A 21,325-nucleotide genomic window follows, 5' to 3' on the forward strand; every position below is an offset into this window, starting at 1 on the left:
AATATAGCAAGTAAAAGCTAAGTAAATGTCTTTGACATAATTGTTACATGTAAACAGGTGTATACAATACAAACGAAAAATAAACAGAACATACAATATCACATAACATTACTTAGAGGAGGTGATTATCTTTAAAATGAGCCCACACACAATGTAATCAGATGCATAGATCATTAGTTAATCCACACGAAGCACAATGTGCACAAATCACATAATGTGCTATCTGGCTTAAAAAACGTTAGCTTTCCTGGATCAGATGACTTAATCGGAAATTCTATAGTATGTTGTCCAGTGTCGTTGAATGCGAAACCAATCGTATTATGATTCAGATCGCTGCAAACAGAGGTGGCAGTCATCCAAATATGGGTAGATAGGATCGTTCACTCTGATTACATGTGGCCACCATGAGATGGCGCTAAGCACATGACACTGACTCAATGATGGCTCAAATGACACAGAATGGAGTAGAACGCTATCTTGTTAGGCATGCCTGCATGTTTTGGAGAGAGAGCATACCATTAGTCATTGTTGTATTTGCATGTGTAATTAATTCTTATGTTTCATTTTTTTGTAGAGGCATTTGGACAGTTGGAGAAATTATATTTGTAATGCTATAACTTTTGATTGCTTTGTTGTATCAACACACCATTGTTACAGGTGACATGATTGGGAACAAAACAAAAGCAGTTTTTCTGAGCTACCTTATTTACACCCTGAGATATACACTCACCTAAAGGATTATTAGGAACACCTGTTCAATTTCTCATTAATGCAATTATCTAATCAACCAATCACAGGGCAGTTGCTTCAATGCATTTAGGGGTGTGGTCCTGGTCAAGACAATCTCCTGAACTCCAAACTGAATGTCAGAATGGGAAAGAAAGGTGATTTAAGCAATTTTGAGCGTGGCATGGTTGTTGGTGCCAGACGGGCCGGTCTGAGTATTTCACAATCTGCTTAGTTACTGGGATTTTCACGCACAACCATTTCTAGGGTTTACAAAGAATGGTGTGAAAAGGGAAAAACATCCAGTATGCAGCAGTCCTGTGGGCTGAAAATGCCTTGTTGATGCTAGAGGTCAGAGGAGAATGGGCCGACTGATTCAAGCTGATAGAAGAGCAACTTTGCCTGAAATAACCACTGCTACAACCGAGGTATGCAGCAAAGCATTTGTGAAGCCACAACACGCATAACCTTGAGGCGGATGGGCTACAACAGCAGAAGACCCCACCGGGTACCACTCATCTCCACTACAAATAGGAAAAAGAGGCTACAATTTGCAAGAGCTCACCCAAATTGGACAGTTGAAGACTGGAAAAATGTTGCCTGGTCTGATGAGTCTCGATTTCTGTTGAGACATTCAGATGGTAGAGTCAGAATTTGGCGTAAACAGAATGAGAACATGGATCCATCATGCCTTGTTACCACTGTGCAGGCTGGTGGTGGTGGTGTAATGGTGTGGGGGATGTTTTCTTGGCACACTTTAGGCCCCTTAGTGCCAATTGGGCATCGTTTAAATGCCACGGCCTACCTGAGCATTGTTTCTGACCATGTCCATCCCTTTATGGCCACCATGTACCCATCCTCTGATGGCTACTTCCAGCAGGATAATGCACCATGTCACAAAGCTCGAATCATTTCAAATTGGTTTCTTGAACATGACAATGAGTTCACTGTACTAAAATGGCCCCCACAGTCACCAGATCTCAACCCAATAGAGCATCTTTGGGATGTGGTGGAACGGGAGCTTCATGCCCTGGATGTGCATCCCACAAATCTCCATCAACTGCAAGATGCTATCCTATCAATATGGGCCAACATTTCTAAAGAATGCTTTCAGCACCTTGTTGAATCAATGCCACGTAGAATTAAGGCAGTTCTGAAGGCGAAAGGGGGTCAAACACAGTATTAGTATGGTGTTCCTAATAATCCTTTAGGTGAGTGTATAACGTCAAATTAGAAAAATAAGAAAAAAGTTGGCTCAAGTTTTTTTTTTTTTTTTTCAGCAGTTTCTTAGGCTGAGAGCTTATAACTTATAATCTATATCATAAAATGTTTTTTATTTCTCTAAAATGATACTAAACTCTTGACCCTTTTTTGCCAAGATACATCATTAAAAACACTCAGAGCATAAAGGGTTAAATACAAATATTTTACAAATAAATTACAATGAAATATATATTTATTATTGACATTGCAGTTGAAATTTTAACATTAAAACCATATAATAAAAACATAATAACAGTGAACATGGGAAAAGTTTGTAAATGTCACAACATGTATTGAAAGGTTTGCATTACACAAAATCTTAGATGGCACTTTAATTAAATAACTTAAGTCACAGGGTTTAAGCAGACAAAAAAGTTTGGGAACTCTTAGGCCTACTGATTTGCATGAGGATATTTACTTGGCTATTAAAGAACTAAATTACATTCTTTAAATGTAGGACTTGGCTGCAGCTGAGAGGGCTAAAAAGCAAGCTGAAGTTGAGAGAGATGAGCTGGCTGATGAGCTGGCCAGCAACACATCTGGAAAGTGAGTACGGCTAAATTATTCCCACATAAAACCTCCCAGAAATGTTATAATCCTGTGGAATTCATGGTTATCCTGTAATATATTGACTTCTGTTGGAATATGTGGTTTACTGTTACAATTGATATGGTAGACATCAAGAAAATAGTGTAATGTGAAAAAGCTCACTTTTTAGTTATACTAGCATAGTTTGTGTCACAATACCAAAACATTATTGCAAAAATGTTCTCTAAGCATTTTTATGGTAAATGATTGTTAGCTTCAAACAATGATATATGGCTTGACTGAACCTTAAAGATCTGTGCTGGCTGATGAGAAGAGACGTCTAGAAGCCAAGATCCAACAGCTTGAGGAAGAGCTGGAGGAGGAGCAAGGCAATATGGAGATGCTGAATGATAGACTGAGGAAGAGTGTACAGCAGGTACATATTATTAGATAGGGTTAATATACTTTGACAAATCAAAGACCATCATTGGCAAATGTCATGAAAATGTATGGTAGTTTTGATATTGTATGAAATACTTTGAGAAACATAAAAGCAGTCAACATTAGTAATGGAAATGCAATTACAGAGATTATTATACAGTAAAGTAATTTCCTCAACTGTGTTTTCCACATCTTCCAGGTGGACCAGCTTACCAACGAGCTCCAGACCGAACGCACCACATCCCAAAAGAATGAGAGTGCTAGACAGTTGATGGAGCGACAGAATAAGGAGCTAAAGGCTAAACTACAGGAGATGGAGAACCAAGTCAAATCCAAGTTTAAGTCCTCCATTACTGCTCTTGAGGCCAAAGTTGCCCAATTGGAGGAACAACTTGAGCAGGAGAGCAGGCAAGTAGTATTTTTATAACTAAGTTTTAAAAATATGACTTGATTTGGAATCCGAGACTTGATATTTTTCATAATGTGAGCCTAAACCAAATCTAATTTATTACTTCTAATTTTTATACGTTATCATTTCCATTAACTCAATTGCATTACATATGTAATCCATCCCATTAACTTAAAGGGACAGTTCACCCAAAAATGATAATTCTCATTATTTACTCGCCCTCATGTCATCCCAGATGTGAAAGACTTTCCTTCTTCTGCAGAACACAAACTAATATTCTTAGAAGAATATTTCAGATCTGTAGGTCCATACAATGTAAGTAAATGGTGGTCAGAACTTTGAAAGTCCAAAAAGCACTAAGGCAGTATAAAAGTAATTCACATGACTCCAGTGGTTTAATCCATGTCTTCAGATATGATAGTTGTGGGTGAGAAGTAGAAAACTTCACTTTCACATTCTTCTTCTTTTGTTTTTGGCAAGTCACATTCTTTTTGCATAACGCCACCTACTGGGCAGTTAGTTGAATTTATGTTAAAAATGTATTTATTTATTTCTCACATACTCAATCATATCACTTCAGAAGTCATGAATTAAACCACTGGAGTCATATGGATTACTTTTCTACTGCCTTGATGTCCTTTTGGTATCTTCAAATTTCTGGCCCCCATTCACTTGCATTTAATGGACCAAAATATCAGAGATATTCTTCTAAAAACCTTTGTACGTGTTCAGCAAAATTAAGAAAGTCATACACATCTGGGATAGCATGAGGATGAGTAAATGAGAAAAAGAGAATTTTGGTTAATGGGATGGATAACATATGTAATGCAATTGAGTTAATGGAAAGGATAACGTATATGCCTTTAAAGCTCAAGTGTGTAATTTCTGTGAAACTTGTGGTACCTCACAGAATTGCAACAATAATTACTGTTTACGAACATGTTTCACAACCTCTGAAGTCCATTGGTCAATCAAACAGATCGTTCAGCCCTAATCTCACGAGATGCTTAGCAAACATAGCATTGCAATGAGCAATGCCACAAGAGCCACAGTGTTTAAATTTTCCTGAGGGAATCAAACCGATTAATCAAATCAAATCAGTCATTTTAAGCTGGGATAGGAAAAAGTATTATAACATCAAAAAACAATTATGCGCTTAAAACTACATAATAAATTCAAACATACATAAACCACTAAATCATATTTAAATATAACAAAACGACCTAATGAAAAATCATCATCTTTTTTTTAACACATAAACAAATACCAGTTATATAGTCATTCCATTTAGTTTGTTACGGTTGTAAATGAATATAATGATTTTTACTAATTGTTACTAATAATTTTTTTCTCTAATGCAGAGACAAGCAGAACACAGCAAAGGCAGTGCGCCAAAAGGATAAGAAGCTGAAAGATTTGATGACCCAAGTGGATGATGAACGAAAACAAGCAGAGCAACACAAAGACCAGGTTGGCCATACTGCTCTCTCTGTCCTCTTTTCCCATAGTTTTCATGTAGTCTATTGCAGGATTTTAATACTGCCTGTTCATCCTGAAGTCTCTGAGGGGCAAATTAACTATACAGTTATGGCACTGTTTTTAAAAATGTATGTTTGTGAAAATGTTCTATTGATCATAGATACAATAATGATGCATTAAAGAGGAAGTTCATCCAAAAATAAAAATTCTTTCATCTTTTACTCACCCTTATGTCATCCCAGATGTGTATGAATTTCTTTCTTCTGCTGAACACAAATGAAGAATTTTAGAAGAATATTTCAGCTCTGTTGGTCCATACAATGCAAGTGAATGGTACCAACTTTTTGAAGTTCCAAAATGCATATGAAGGCAGCATAAAAGTAATCCATAAGACTTAAGTGGTGAAATCTATATCTTTAGAAGTGATATGATAGGTGTGGGTGAGAAACAGATCAATATTTAAGTCCTTTTTTAATCTAAAATTCTCCTCCCTGCTAAGTACATGGCGATATGTAGAAAGAATGCGAATCGGCAATTAAAAGTCAAAAGTTACTTAAATATTGATCTGTTTCTCAGCCACACCTATCATATCGCATCTGAAGATATGGATTTAACCACTGGAGTCCTATGGATTACTTTTATGCTGCATTTATGTCCTTTTGTAGCTTACATTATTGGTATCCATTCACTTGAATTGAGAGGACCTACACAGCATAGATTTACTTCTAAAAATCTTCATTTGTGTTCAGCAGAAGAAAGGAAGTCATACACATCTGGGATGACATAAGGGTGAGTAAATGATGAAAGAATTTTCATTTTTGGGTGAACTATTCCTTTAAGGCATAAATCCAAATGTGCGGTGTACCATTTTAAAGAGTCAATTAAGGTGGCTTTATCACAGTGGTGGAGTGTTGCTGTTTAGTATGTCAGATTGTGGTAGTCTGCTGTATCCTCTACAACCTAGCACTCAGAACTGACCCACAAGATTGAGAATTGCCACAAGCAAATTGCATTCAGTGCAAACACACACAAAACTTTTGTGCTGAACACAATTACTTTGGCACAGTTTCCAATCTTGTGGGTCAGTTCTGAGTGCTAGGTTGTAGAGGATACAGCAGACTACCGCTATCTGGCATATTTTTCTGGGACTACACAGCATCACTCTCCCACTGATTTCAGCACACCTGTAAGCTATTAAATTCAGGATCCATTTTTTAACTACAAGCAACTTTTCATGTTTAATTTTTCAGATTTGTAACCATGGGGTTCTGGCAACATGACAGCATTGTAACTGAGTATTTTTCCTTCATCTCAGGCGGATAAGGTGAATGTTCGCGTGAAGCAGCTGAAGAGGCAGTTGGAAGAGAGCGAGGAAGAGTCCCAGCGAGTCACTGCGGCCCGTAGGAAGCTTCAGAGAGAGCTGGATGAGGCCAATGAGGCCAATGAGGCCTTGAGCCGTGAGGTCGCATCCCTCAAGAACAAACTCAGGTACGCATATTATGCTCCAAAGATGTGCAGTTTAATTACAAAGTGGCTCAATGCCACAGAACGTACTGAAATATTTGGAAAGTAACTACTCTGACACTTTCAAGTGGCTTGTAGTAGCTTTGAACAAATTCTAAACTTGTTCGTGCAGCCCAAATTCCTTCCTTTTATAAACTGCAAACCATAGATTGTCTATCTCTGTTACAGAGGCAATCCTGAACCCACACAGTGACTCTGCAGGTACCTCTGTGCTCAAAAGTTGACACAGAAGTTGTACTCTTCACAAATCTTTCCTTTTACTTGTCACAAATATATTTCTTGCCTGAAATATGAGTGAAATATGGTTCATCACATACATTAAGGAACTTCATAATGAGTGGCGCAAACATAGTTAAAGGCTATCAAAGGGAAGACTGGAAGGAAAATAAAGGAAGATTTCCTAAGCCAGTGGTTCTCAAAGTGTGAGGCGCTCCCCCTGAAAAAGACCCGTTCTCAAATCTCATTCACTTTCACACATTCCAAAACAACTGTGACAATACACGGAGGAACCAATGTTCAGTTTCTTTACCTCTGCTTTTCTTCTCAAGCCTTGTTTATACTTTTGCCTGGCACCGCAGTACGTCCTGCACGAGCAGTTCTCAGTTGCCTCCGCGTTTGAGACCGCCAATCCACGCATCTTATCATGTGGCTTGTTGTGCGCGTTACAGCGGAGGCGTAATGCATGTGTAGGCCCATGCTATTCTCTGCGGCATCCAAGCACAACTCACCACACGTCCCATCGAGAGCGAGAACCACACATTATAGCGACCACGATGAGGTTAGCCCGTGTGACTCTACCCTCCCTAGCAACCGGGCCAATTTGGTTGCTTAGGAGACTTGGCTGGAATCACTAAGCACGCCCTGGATTTGAACTTGCGACTCCAGTCGTCTTTGTCAGCGTATTTACTTGCTGAGCTACCGAGGCCCATGTATGACTTTCTTTTAAAGATTTTAAGAAGGATATCTCAGCTCTGTAGGTCCATACAATGCAAGTGAATGGTGGCTAGAAATTTGAAGGTCTAAATAGCATATATGAGCAGGATAAAAGTAATCAATATGACTCAATCAATATGGTGGTTAAATCCATGCCTTCTGAAGTGATATGATAGGTGTGGGTGAGAAACAGATCAATATTTAAGTCCTTTTTCTCCACTTTCACATTCTTCTTCTTTGGATTTTGGCAATTTGCGCATATAGCCACCTACTGGGCAGGGAGGAGAATTTGAAACTTGATTGATCTGTTTCTCACCCACACTTATCATATTGCTTCTGAACAGATGGATTTAACCACTACAGTTGTTTGGATTACTTTTATGCTACCTTTCTGTCCTTTTTTAAACCTTAAAAATTCTGGCCACCATTCACTAACATTGTATAGACCTGCTGGCTCTTTTTTTTAAAGGGGTGTGACCCCTTTTTGAGAAACACTGGCTTATAAGTAGTATGGTAAGAGCGCTTGTGCCGTATTGTGAAGACAGTCACAACATTAAATGCAAGGGCATTGCTAGGCACTATGTGTATTTGTATTATTAGGCAAACTGATGAAGGAATTGGTTACCCATAAATTATATTTCTCTCATTATTTGCTCACACTTATGCTGTCTCAAACTCTTATGGCTGTCTTTCTTCTGTGGAATACAAAGATTTTTTGAGGGGTCCAAAACGTTCAATCTCTAAAAAGGACATAAAAGCAGAATAAAGGTAATCCATACTCGAGTGGTTTAATCCATGTCTTCTGTAGTGATACAATTGGATTATGGGTGAGAAACAGACCAAAATGTAACTCCTTTTTCACTCTAAATCTTGACATCTGCAGTCTCCTTGGTGCATTCATGAGAGAAGCTTGTTCACACTTTCTTGCACTTGTACACAAGTAAAAAGAGCACTTCAGGAAACACGTGAATTAAACCACTCAAGCCGGATGGATTACCTTTATGCTGCCATGCTGTAGCTTGAAAGTTTTGGATCCCATTAACACAAACACATCATATATCCTTGAAAATGAATTGTTTGTGTTCCACAGAAGAAAGAAAGTTATATGAGTAAATGATGAGAGAATTTTCTGGGTAAACGTTAATTGTCATGCTCCCGCTAGAAGATATAGTTCCTGCCATGTAAATTAAGGTTATTAGTTGACCTCTATGGGTACTGCACAATGATATACTGTACAGTAACCAGACAAATATGTGTTTTGCGTCGTAGCTGTTTGTATTTTGTGTACTTTCACATAGCTGTAATGCTGTATTGCTGTAATGATCAAGAACTACGACCAGAGCTATGTGTTTTATGTTTAAAATGTTATTACTTACTTATTACTTACTGATCATAATTTTTTAAGGACTACAGTAGATTACCTTGGACCATATTTCCCTCTGTCTCACAGCATGGTTCAGTTTTTTGAACCAACCTCATTTTTAGACCATTTACAGGTTTCAAATGAGGTGATAGCGCTGCCTTCAGCCTCTTAAATCTTCCCTGATTTCTACTATATTATTCCACTGTAAAGGAAGCACTTGCGGCTGAACTCTGGTGGCATGCCTAAACATTAAAATGCTCAAAGATGTTTATAAAATTAAGTATTTTGCATATTACAGACGCACATACTGTATAGCTGCAAGTAATATAAGACAATTAGTAGTAGAGTCGTTGTCAGTTTCGTTGAAACAAAACGAGACAGTTATGTGGCTCTAATTTTAGCCCTTATGATCTGTTAGTTAATCTTTCAAAATCTTTCAAAACAAGGCCTCTGTAATTGCTACAGTTTTTTTTTTTATGCTTTATCTAAGATGCTAATTAAGGTCTAACACAAATAAACCAGGTACCAAGCTGCCTAAAATGAGAGTCAATGTGTCCTTACTGTTTTTATGTAACATTTCAGGAGAGGCAATGAACCATCATCCTTCAGCAGCACACCCAGGCGCACTGGAGTTGGTGGCCGACGGGGAATGATTGACAACTCTGACACTGGAGATGATGACATAGACATGCAGATTGACTACAATGGAACCAAAGCTAGTGAATAGACACCTCTCACCACGCTGTGCAAAAATCTTAATCTTATCTTAAAAATACCTTCTTATTATAGAATAATACATTTTAAGCAGTTTTAGGTCATTATTTAGATTCTAATTATGCTTTGTTAATTGCCTACAACCAACCACTGCTGTTTGACCAGAAGTTTGACTGGTCATAATTTTATAGTTGTTTTATGATACACAACCCTTTAATAAGCCCAATACGTTTTACATTGACATATTCGTCAAATAGCAACAACCGAAACATTATTCACTTTTCAAGTGTTTGTCTGAATGAAACCTGGTGGTCCCAAGACCATCTGTTTTGTAATTGTACAATTTCTCAACTGCGGGTAAATGTTCGGTCACTGTTTTGTACTGCGTAGTTGTCCTTGAAGTATACGGCACTGTCTCGTTTATTCAGTATTGTATTCCTGCTATATATACGGATTGGACAAGTTAGCACTAAAACAGGATTTTCTGATGCAGAGCAGTAGATCTGGAGGACACTTTGACAGATTTATTTTTCCAATATTGAACTAATCCACCTGTTTCCGTTGTTAATCAAGTGGTTGAGTGATAACTGAAACAAGTGTGACATGTGAAGTTTTGAACCACTTTTACACAGCCCAATACGTTTACCATGTTATCACTGTTTTTATTGTTGACATAAAATACTTTATCTGGGTGTTTGGCTGTAGTAGTTTGCACTATTTCAGGCTCAAGAAAAGAGAAGAGCCTAGATTTTAACTATTCGAATGGAGGTTTGATTTTGTGCCAGAAACTTAATTCTGAAACTTAAAGTTTTATTCATCTTTACCTCTATACAGAGTTAGCTATAGTTTGGACTTTGGATAATGAAACAGTCAGGTACCTTAGAAAACTAACCAATGTTCTATAACATTTCATGTTCTCTCTGAATGTTTGCTATAGATATTATATTAAAAAAAAAATATATATATATATATATATATATATATATATATATATATTTTTTTTACAGACAGATATAATAGTTTTGATTCTCCAACAAATATTTCAGTAGTTAAAATAGACACTCACAGTGAAAGCAATTCAAATCCATCCTGTCAAACAGATGTCTATTGACAGACATTGCCTGTAAAGGACCTTTGAAATATATACATATATATGTAAAGCTTTATTTTTTCAACAATTTCACTTGTCACAGGTAATTTACATTTGCTATGATGTATCACTTATATTTACTTTTATCTATTAACTTGTGAAACCACATGCACATGAAATAAAATCTGACAAACTTCTGTTGTTTTCATTCATCATTTGTTTTACATGCCAAAAACGCAAATCAATACTATTTGTTTAATAAAATAAGACATACCGAATATTTTTGTATCTTAAAGCACACCAGCCTTTAAATAAAAACTACTATATAAATACTATGACATTTTTCGGAACTGGAGTTGAAGTGAATATACACTCAGTGAGCATTTTCGTTCCTACCCTCACCTATGGTCATGAAGGCTGGGCCATGACCTGAAGAACTAGGTCGCGAGTACAAGCGTCCGAAATGGGCTTCCTCAGAAGGGTTGCGGGCTTCTCCCTTAGAGATAGGGTGAGGAGCTCAGTCATCCGTGAGGAGCTCTGGGTAGAGCCGCTGCTCCTATGCGTCGAAAGGAGTCAGTTGAGGTGGTTTGGGCATCTGGCAAGGATGCCCCCTGGGCGCCTCCGTAGGGAGGTGTTTCAGGCACGTCCAGCTGGGAGGAGGCCTCGGGGAAGACCCAGAACTAGGTGGAGAGATTACATCTCCACACTGGCCTGGGAACGCCTCGGGGTCACCCAGTCAGAGCTGGTTAATGTGGCTCGGGATAGGGAAGTTTGGGGCCCCCTGCTGGAGCTGCTGCCGCCGCGACCCGACTTCGGATAAGCGGTTGAAGATGGATGGATGGATGGATGGATGGACTCACTGAGCACTTTATTAGGAAAACCTATACACCTACTTATTCATGTGATTTTCTAATCAGCCAATCATGTGGCAGCAGTGCAATGCATAAAATCATGCAGATACATGTTACGACCATCAGTTAACGTTCACATCAACCATCAGAATGGGGAAAAACTTTGATCGTGGTTTGCTTGTTGGTGCCAGATGGGCTGGTTTGAGTATTTCTGTAACTGCTGATCTCCTAGTATTTTCACACACTAAAGTCTCTAGAATTTACTCAGAATAGTGCCAAAAACAGAAACAATTAATTGAGTGGCAGTTCTGCGGACAGAAAAGCCTTGTTGATGAGAGAGGTCAACAGAGAATGGCCAGACTGGTTCAAACAGCCAAGGTTTTTCTCACTTTGTTGACTCATTATTTGAATGAACTGCAAAAATTAAAGATGTTTTTACTCAAAACAACTGCAAAATTATATAATTTCTGAAAAAAATTATTTCCCTCCAAGATTATTACTGGGCGTCATTCAAATGCAATTTGATGAGGTCAACAATGTGACAACAATGTTGCATTCTAAAGTTTGAAATATTTCCACAGTAAACATTTCAAACATTAGAATGCACAAAATGCCTACTGTTTCACTTATATTGCAAATATAGTAGGCATCATCCAGTGTATGACCTTTACCTCACTCTTTCCAGTAACTACTCCTCACACAACAAACAGAGCAGCAGATCTGTCAGTAATTCACTGCCATCCAAAGATCAACATTTTTAGGTGAATTAATTTATGGTACAGACCTTTACTCACTTTTACATCAGGGTACAGACACATGCACATACTCACTCTCCCAACACACGCAATACCACTGACACACCATAGACACTGTGTCAAAAGCACAGAATACACTGCCTGGTCAGTTTGTAAGTAAGTCAAGACTACATTGCATAATTTAGACTGTCCAGCCTTCAGTGTTTAGTAATGAGCAGTGACACTTAGTACTGAAAATGATACCAGGAACACTGTGGATTATTACAATGGCTGGGATATTCTTAGGTATTCAAAGTACAGGTAAGCAAGTTATACATTTTGAGTAATCTTTAATAATTATTACTTTAAATATTTCGAGTTTTATTAACTTAATTTTATTAAACATTACACAATGGAATATAACAAAATATTTATGTAAAACCTTCCATCAAGGATGACAGGAGAAGACAGTTCTTCAAACTCAAGGTGCAACTTTAATGTACACACTTCCCACATACACAGTACTTTACACACACTCCGTTAAACATATTAAGGAACACAGTAGGCTTCCTTGTGTCAGACTCTTCCTCCTAAAGGTTCTGTGGCTGCCACTTTTATTCCGCTCTCCCCGTGCTCACTGAAATTAGACACAGGTGTTAGGCAGGCCCGGATTAAGAATTCAGAGGCCCCTGGGCACAATGTCTTGTAGGGCCCCCCACCCCACCCACACAATCAAGCTTTTTTGGAATTTTTGGATACTATTTGCTGGTAACACCTATAGCGAGCAACTAGCTGGCATATGCAAACACATAGTGCCTCACCTTTACCAATCCAGTTATATGAATCAAATTCTTCCATAATTAACACACAAACACATACACACACCCATTAATGTAGCTTTCCTGTCTGTCTCTCTCTTCCTCTCCTGTCCTCTACTCCTCGGCTCTACAGGGGCTGCCGCTCTTTGTCTCTCTCCCCCTCTCCTCTTCCTGTGATGAAAAGGATGCAAACAGTATAGGTCATCTTAACTCAACTTTTTTACTCTTCTTTATACTCTCTCTTCTTTATACTAAAAAATTCTGCACTTATTTAGCACTTTATTATTCATGGCCCCTAATGGCACTTTGTTTGATGATTGAATGATAGTGAAATGGTAGTAGACACATTACAAGATGCTGTAAGTATTATGGTATAATATTGGTTGCTTACAATACAAATTACAATTGCTGGTGTATGACCTGTCCAACTATTGACAAATGTACTACATGTAAGTCGCTTTGGATAAAAGCATCTGCCAAATGCCCTAAATGTAAATGTAAATCAAATGTAAAATAAAGCAGCTTGTTTTTTTTTTGTTTGTTTGTTTTTTTGATAATACTATATTTCATGTAAGTTGTTCTACTCTCTCTCTCTCTCTCTCTCTCTCACACACACACACACACACACACACACAATACCTCCTCCTCTCCTCAGGATCTGTCTGTATGTCTCATGCTCTCCTCCTCTCCTCAGGGGCTGTCTGTCTATCTGTCTGTCTATCTTAATAATACTAATTTAATAGATCAGATGCACGCACAATTATCCGTGAACTTGATAAATGTTGCAGATATGTTCTTCTAGGATAGCCTGTGCCTACTATCCACAAACAAATTGCTTTCAACTTATGTGTGCAAAATTCAGAATTCAACGAATGTGCAGCAATTTCTACAAATAGAGACATTTTTGTGAATAAAATGTTGTATTTTGTATTAGTGATCATAATTTGCGCATGCAACAAAGAGGATGTAGCAGGTGACGCGTGCATTTATTGACGTCTTTTCTGAGTCGATCTCATTTGAGTGTATTCGGCAATGCTTATAACGTGTAATTAAACACGTTGAGTTTATATTCTGGGCTCATCAGATTTTTTTTACATAGTATTATTAGTAGGATTTTTACTGTCTGTTAATAGCTAACACTGTCCGTCTCTTTATGTTAAGGTTTGTATTAATTTCGATATGCCAGATGGCAGAATAAGACAGGGAATTAAAGAATGCATTGTAGTTATGTTGACCTTCTGTTTTCATAACACTGGATATTCTGCTAATTCATACTTTTCTAAAACGTTGCATAATGGCAATTAACTTATTTAGCAATTACACTAGTGCTAGTTTTGTTGCCAGTGTTGCTCAAATGCACGCGTACGTGTCACCACCAGCAGTAAGTACCTGCATGTGTTGGGAAAAGGGAGAAGAGCGAGTTCGGCAAAAGGCGGATTCGAACTCTGGCCGAACGCGTCAAAAGCTACCATCATGCACCTCACGCCTTACGCTACAGTAGTTATTTTGTGTCGAGCGTCTTTTTGCTAAAAAGACAGGCACCGGGCCGGCACGTAGTGCAAATATACGCTCCGTTTTCGGAAATGAAAAAAATTAAAAAAAATAAATCTTCCCCTCGCTTGGGCCCCAAGTGCGCATGGGCCCCTGGGCCCGTGCCCATAATGCCCATTGGGTAATCCGGGCCTGGTGTTAGGTATAATTTAGCTCAGGTGTAAGCGCCCTTACCTCTTTTCTCTCCCGGACGGGCACTTGACCACGCCCCCGCTGCCACATACCCCCACCGCCCGACTCAGTCCGGGGCGCCATCTGGCTTGTCCACTACTCCCCCCCCATTTCTGGACAGGAAGTCCGCAACAGCCATCTGCACCCCCGGTCTGTGGACCACCTTGAATTTAAAAGGCTGGAGGGCTAGATACCAACGGGTGATCCGGGCGTTAGTATCCTTCATGCGGTGAAGCCATTGGAGTGGGGCGTGATCCGAGCAGAGGGTGAAGGCCCGCCCCAGCGGGTAGTATCGGAGTGTGAGGACCGCCCACTTGATGGCCAGACACTCCTTCTCTACGGTGCTGTACTTGGTTTCCCTCAAGGAGAGCTTCCCCTGAATTTAATCGCCAAAGTCATCATGGGATACTTGTGAACATTCCCATGCACACACCTCACCCTCACCAATTTACCTAAATCCAAAGCCCCGGGTTGAACCAAGCGTTGGTGGATGGTGGTCTGATTACAGCCGGTATCCAGCAAAGCTTGGTAAATACCTCCCCTGATCCTTACCGGAACCCGGTATTGCTCCAGCCCGATCGGGGGCAGCCTGCGGGACGTCGGAGACCCGCACCACCGTCCCCACCTCCATCAGCGGACACTGATCCCGGAAGTGGTCCGGGTCTCCGCACTTCCACAGGCCGGCCCAGGCGTCACGCCCGCACTTGTGCTGGCGGGCGCCCCCACCTGAGGAGGAGAGCGGCTGAAGGACGGGGAAGGGGCAGGTACATTCCCCCAAGGCCGGGAAGCTGGGCTCTGGTTCACTCCACGCCTGCGCGGGGCAGGAATGGGCCCTGGGGAGAGAGCAGAAGGAGAGGTCAAAGGGGAGGGGTAGGGAACAGGGAATGACACAGGGGAAGGGGAGAGAGAGAGAGAGGGCTCATCCGCCCTCGGAATCGCCGCCATGTGGTCCTCCGCAAGACGGATGGCTGCCTCCAGCGACGCCGGGCGGTGGCACTGGACCCACTCTGCCATTCTCTTGGGCAAGCGTTGGATGAACTGCTCCAGCACCACCTGGTCGACCAGACTTTCTTCCGGGCTCCGACCAACCCGCTGCAAAATGGCCTTCTTGAGGTCAGCGTAGGCCAGGAGACTTGTTGCCGGTAGCTGCTGTGCAGCGAGCTGAGCTTCCCCGGACAAGAGTGGCACGAGACGAGCCGCCCACTGGCTGTGCGGCCATCCCCAAATTCCAGCGGTGCGCTCGAAAAGGACGAGGAATGCTTCTGGATCGTCTGCCGCCCCCATCTTCTGTAACGTGGGCGGGGGCAGTGTGGCGCGAGTGTCCGGGGTCGCTGTTGTGGCTGAAGCGGACTCCTGGCTGAGGAGACTCCGGATAGCATGCTGGTCCTCTGCTTGAGCCCGCATAATCTAAAAAAAACGACGATCCTGGTCCTGCCGGAGCTCAAGCAGGGATTGTTGGTGGCCCTAATGTAATGCAGCGAGGGATTGGAGGACCTCCGCCAGCTGGGAGGACTCTACGGGGCGATTCTTTTCCATTGCTTGGAATAAACTTTTCCAATTTTCCTTTCCCGGGTTTCGGCACCAGTGTAAAACCTTCCAGCAAGGATGACAGGAGAAGACAGTTCTTCAAACTCAAGGTGCAACTTTAATGTACACACTTCCCACATACACAGTACTTTACACACACTCCGTTAAACATATTAAGGAACACAGTAGGCTTCCTTGTGTCAGACTTTAGGACTCCTCCTAAAGGTTCTGTGGCTGCCACTTTTATCCCGCTCTCCCCGTGCTCACTGAAATTAGACACATTTGTTAGGTATAATTTAGCTCAGGTGTAAGCGCCCTTACCGCTTTTCTCTCCCGGACAGGCGCTTGACCACGCCCCCGCTGCCACAATTTATAATGAAATTAAAATGTGCAAACCTTAAAAAATAAGCAAAAATATTTTTTGGAGTGTGTCAAAGAAATGGTAATGCCAAAATTAAACGTAATTATTTAGTCACCCTCATGTCGTTCTGTGAAAGACAAAATAAAAAAAATTGAAAAATGTTTTCATGCTCTTTTCCATACAACCAAAATGCATAGTGACCATAACTGTCAAGCTCCAAAAACGGCATAAACATATTCCATCCAACTGATTTTGAATACGCGAGGACACAAACAAGACTTTCATGGAATAATGGCTTAAATTTCAGTCTGTTTCTAATATTTTGAACATTCACTGTCATAGTATGCAAAGTATGCATTTGTGCTCCACTGAAGAAGAAAAAGTCAAAAGTTTTGAACAAGATGATGGTTGACATTTTTGGAAGACAACTATCCCATGACAATTACTAGCCCTAGTTGTATATTTCAGTTACAGCCATTTATTTGAGGACTATGGAGCACTTTATATCTGCTTTTCAGCACTTAGAAGATTTAAACCCAAGAATGAGTCCACTGGCTTTAGTGAAAAGTCTACCCAAGACTGCTGGTGAAAGTGACAAGTTCACCCACACTTGGGAATCATCTGACAATGGCACTGGTATTCACTATATAAACTCCAACAACAGTTTTATCACACAGCAGCTAAATATAAACAGAAAGCTCTTCAATTTCTTTAACCAAACAACTCACCATTTTATAACAAATGGTCGTGAAGAGGGGAGTTGTCCTGACTCCTGGTTGTACGACTGTTGCCCTTGCTCTCATCCTTCTAGGTATTGAGCTTGTCCTACAAGCTAAAGAGGACAATAACCAGTCTGATCTCCCATCGATTACTCCCATTGGCCAAGAGCCTAAGTCTGTCATTTCTACAGTTTTGGAATTCAACACCACCCGAACGACTTGGTTGTTGGGACTATGTATCTGCTCCCATGGTTTTTACTCTTACAGGGGTGCCATCTTTCACCACGGATGCTCTGGTCCATGGAAGAATAGATGGAGTCATACTAGGGAAGCACCTTTCTGTTGGTAATGGCTCTGAAATAATATTAAGTGAACTGCTGAGGAGCTGCTACTCAGGCAGCATGGAGGAGGGTCACTCTGAGACTCCTCTGAGAGGATTTTCAATAGATTACGAATCCATCATTGCTTCAAGAGAAGGTAGCAGAAGCACTTCAAACTCATCGACAACAGGGGGGCACTGTGGTGGAGAGTCTTATAGAAGACGGAATTAAAGAATTTGTTCTACGATATATGGGTAAGTACAACAGCATTTTAGTGCCTTGTTAAAATAAAATACACAACAGTTAGTTCCGGTCCTCAAATCTGATTGGACAACAGATGTTCCATGATGGTCTGACACCATCAGCACTCGGAGGCTTCACTGTGTGTATCACTCCGCTTGTGTTTGTGAGGTTCTAAAGTGTAAGAGCAGTGCATATGTGTTAAGAGCTACTGTGTGTCTCTTTACATATCTGTTTTTACATTGCATATGTTAGCCAGCAGGTGGTGCCAAAAGATAATTTTTGTGTGTAATATGAGCCAGTTAGGTGATGTGAAGTGAATCTGCGTCAGCCAGTGTTGACATACAACAGCACTAGTGATCGCTTGTTTTACTTCTACACTACTAAAGCTAGGAAATAGCTTTAAACGGCTTTAAACTAACAACTTAACCATTATGGCTCATCACAGCTGAGAGACGCAACAGACTGATTAATTACACAACTCAAGGCACTTACCTCTTACCGGACTTTCCACATTGGAGAGGACATACTGTTTAAAATGGCGGAGAAGTTTGCGGTTTCTAGTGAAAGACTTTTGAGCAACAGCTACTGCAAAAAAGGGAGAAATACCCCGACTTGGACGGCTATTTTTCCACTGAGAATGCTGATCTTCAGAAAGCTGACAGCATCTCTGCTTGGGAGTGGCAACAGGTGATCACACATGCTCCACCTCTCTCTCTCTCTCACACACACACACACATATTGGTTCAGCTATCATTATGAGGACTCTCCATAGACATAATTACTTTTATACTGTACAAACTATAGATTCTACCCCTAACCCTAACCCAACCCCTAAATCTAACTCTCACAAAAACTTTCTGCATTTGTACATTTTCAATAAAACATTGTTTGGTATGTTTTTTAAAGCGATTTGAATTATGGGAACACTAGAAATGTCCTCATAACCCACATTTATAGCATAATATCCTTGTAATTACCAGTTTGTAACTTTAAAAAAAAAAAACTGCTCACACACACACACACACACACACACCTTCATCACACATCCATCCTTGTTTATCCAATAACTTGTTAGAAACAGCACAAGCCATGATACTATTTTTGAAGTGACATTTTTGAATTTCTAAGGAATGCTTGGATGCATCATTTGGTTTGAACCAGCAATGGCAGATTCTGATCAGTCGTGTAATAAAGTAGTTCCATGCACAAATGGGTTTTTATAACCGTACTCAGTTTTTCTTCATTTATTTGCATTTACTTGTTCATTGAACTGTTGTATATAAGCAATATCACACTTGCAATTGTGCTATATGGCCCTAAATCAGCACTGCTGTGATTGCATACGGCACTCTGCCTGTGGCCTCGTTCCCACGGCCTCAATTTTAACTCATCGTTTGTTTGTTTTTTTGTTTGTTTGTTTGATTTTTCTCCTCAATTTGGAATGCCCAGTTCCCAATGTGCTCCAAGTCCTCGTGGTGGCGTAGTGACTCGCCTCAATCCTGGTGGTGGAGGACGAATTTCAGTTGCCTCCGCGTCTGAGGCTGTCAATCGTGGCTTGTTTAGTGCATTACCGCGGAGACGCGACACATGTGGAGGCCCACGCTATTCTTCGCGGCATCCACGCACAACTCACCATGTGCCCCACCAAGAGCAAGAACCACACATTGTGGTGACCTAGAGGAGGTTACCCCATGTGACTCTACCCTCCCTAGCAACCGCGCCAATTTGGTTGCTTAAGAGACCTGGCTGTAATCACTCAGCACGCCCTGGGATTCGAACTCCCGACTCCAGGTGTGGTAGTCAGCGTCAATACGCTGAGCTACCCAAGCCGCCTCCCATCGTTTGTTTTCTTTATAAAAAAAGCAAAAATCTTGGACACAGTGGTTTACATGCACATAATAAAACTATTTATTCCTTAGGTGTTTGCAGAAATTGACATTCTGAAACGTCATGTATACGAGAACGCTGATTTCCTTACACTATTTAAGGGTTTTAAGTGGTTTAACACAACTAGGTTTCTTGTCAAGAACGTGGCTTAATCGTGTTAATGTGATTATTGTTTACATCTTGTTGCTAATTTTTTGAACCAGTGAATATTTTAACGTTTACATATTGGCACCATTAATTTCCACTGTACGTGTCTCAATATACGTTTACATGCACGTTCTTACACCAATTATGCTCAACAAGCCAACAATGAATGTGGTCATCTAAATGCAATAAACAGCGTAAAAGAAAAAACGGTCGACACCGCTAGATTTTTGCCAATTACGGCGATTTCAAATGGCATGTAATAACCTTTACTGGGGTTCTCATCAGCTTATCCAGTGTGCGCATGTGTTGAGAGCATGTCTCTTCATGGTTTGACATCAAAAGCAGAGAATAACATAAGTACTTCAAATCTCATGTAAACACGGTTTTCTTGCTTTGTCAGATTTTTTAAATAAGCAGATTTTTGGGAGTACTCAGCATATTGATGTGTATGTAAATTACACTTGTTGCGTAAGCTGCTTATTGTGAGAAAGCGGGTTATTGGGAGAAAGCAGCATTCTCGTTTACATGCACTGTATAATCGGTGTACTCTTTACTTCTGTATATATGCGCTATGGGGTTACATAAGGGTTGGGGAGTAATGGAATACATGTAACGGGCTTAAGCATTTAAAATACAAAATATAAGTAACTTTATTCCACTACAGTTACAATTTAAATAATTGGTAATTAGAATACAGTTACATTCAAAATGTATTTTGATTACTGAAGAGATTACTTGCATTTTATTGTCATTTGTTTAATTTAATATTTAGTCCTTTCAGATGTAAAACATCCAAAGTGCTTTTTAACAGAGGTGAAACACTTTCTTATGCGTTACATTCAGACGAGCGGACAGAGAAATAAGTTTGAAGTTTGGAGCAGAAGAATAAACCTTGAGTAAATTGTCAGCTTTATGCTGAAGTAAAATTCTATTTCTAGCCATTTTACATGCACAAGTTACCAGGCAGGATCATATTCTTTTATCAAGAAAATTCACGTTAGATCATAATTTCTTTTTTCTAATAAGACCTTTCATATTAGGGCAAAAATTGTGGCAGGGCTGCAACCAGGGATTGTAGCGCTCAGAGTGTATGGTGTTCTGCCACTGAGCTAATTCCCCAATAGTTGAACCCAAGAGCAGAAAAGCAAAGAGTCAGGATACTTGTGTTTCTTCCAAAAAATATATAATCTTTTACTTGTAGAGAATTGCAAAGTACAAATAAACTGGGAAAGCCAAGCTTCCACAAAACTGATAAACAAAAGAGACACAAGGGTCAAAAAGGTACAGATAAGCTGGGTAAGCCGAGCTTCCACAAAACTGAGAAACTTGGATCAATAAAGCAACTAGAGACAACCTTAGCTGAGGGCTGGTCACAGGAGGAACAGGGTACAAAGACTCAAGACTGAACATCTAGGTGAAAAACAAACAGGCTTATATAGGGCTAAGCACAGGTGAAGGGAATGAGGGTTAATGAGTGGATGGTTGAACTGGGTTAGGGGTGTTAGTGCCATCTGCAGGAGGGGAGA

General features: G+C 40.3%; 2 protein-coding genes across 3 annotated transcripts in view; both read left to right on the plus strand.

Moving 5' to 3' along the window:
- myh11a (myosin, heavy chain 11a, smooth muscle) overlaps positions 1-10,341 on the plus strand; it is a 48,509-nt gene extending 38,168 nt beyond the window's left edge. The window contains exons 35-41 of one of the 2 annotated variants that reach the window (XM_052130082.1): positions 2,447-2,535; positions 2,830-2,953; positions 3,158-3,366; positions 4,729-4,837; positions 6,162-6,334; positions 6,539-6,571; positions 9,249-9,397. In XM_052130082.1, the coding sequence (XP_051986042.1) occupies positions 2,447-2,535; positions 2,830-2,953; positions 3,158-3,366; positions 4,729-4,837; positions 6,162-6,334; positions 6,539-6,563 (729 nt within the window). In that variant the 3' untranslated portion in view covers positions 6,564-6,571; positions 9,249-9,397. Of the gene's footprint in view, positions 1-2,446; positions 2,536-2,829; positions 2,954-3,157; positions 3,367-4,728; positions 4,838-6,161; positions 6,335-6,538; positions 6,572-9,248 lie in introns of both variants that reach the window. The other variant, XM_052130081.1, reaches the window with a different exon arrangement.
- Positions 10,342-12,312: 1,971 nt separating this feature from the next.
- pglyrp2 (peptidoglycan recognition protein 2) lies at positions 12,313-17,808 on the plus strand. Its single transcript, XM_052129571.1, is given in 4 exon segments — positions 12,313-12,376; positions 17,295-17,341; positions 17,343-17,638; positions 17,640-17,808. Coding segments are annotated over 4 exon segments (576 nt in total).
- Positions 17,809-21,325: the final 3,517 nt, after the last annotated feature.

This window comes from Xyrauchen texanus, chromosome 7 (assembly GCF_025860055.1).
Source record: "Xyrauchen texanus isolate HMW12.3.18 chromosome 7, RBS_HiC_50CHRs, whole genome shotgun sequence".
In the NCBI taxonomy this organism is placed as follows: Eukaryota; Metazoa; Chordata; class Actinopteri; order Cypriniformes; family Catostomidae; genus Xyrauchen; species Xyrauchen texanus.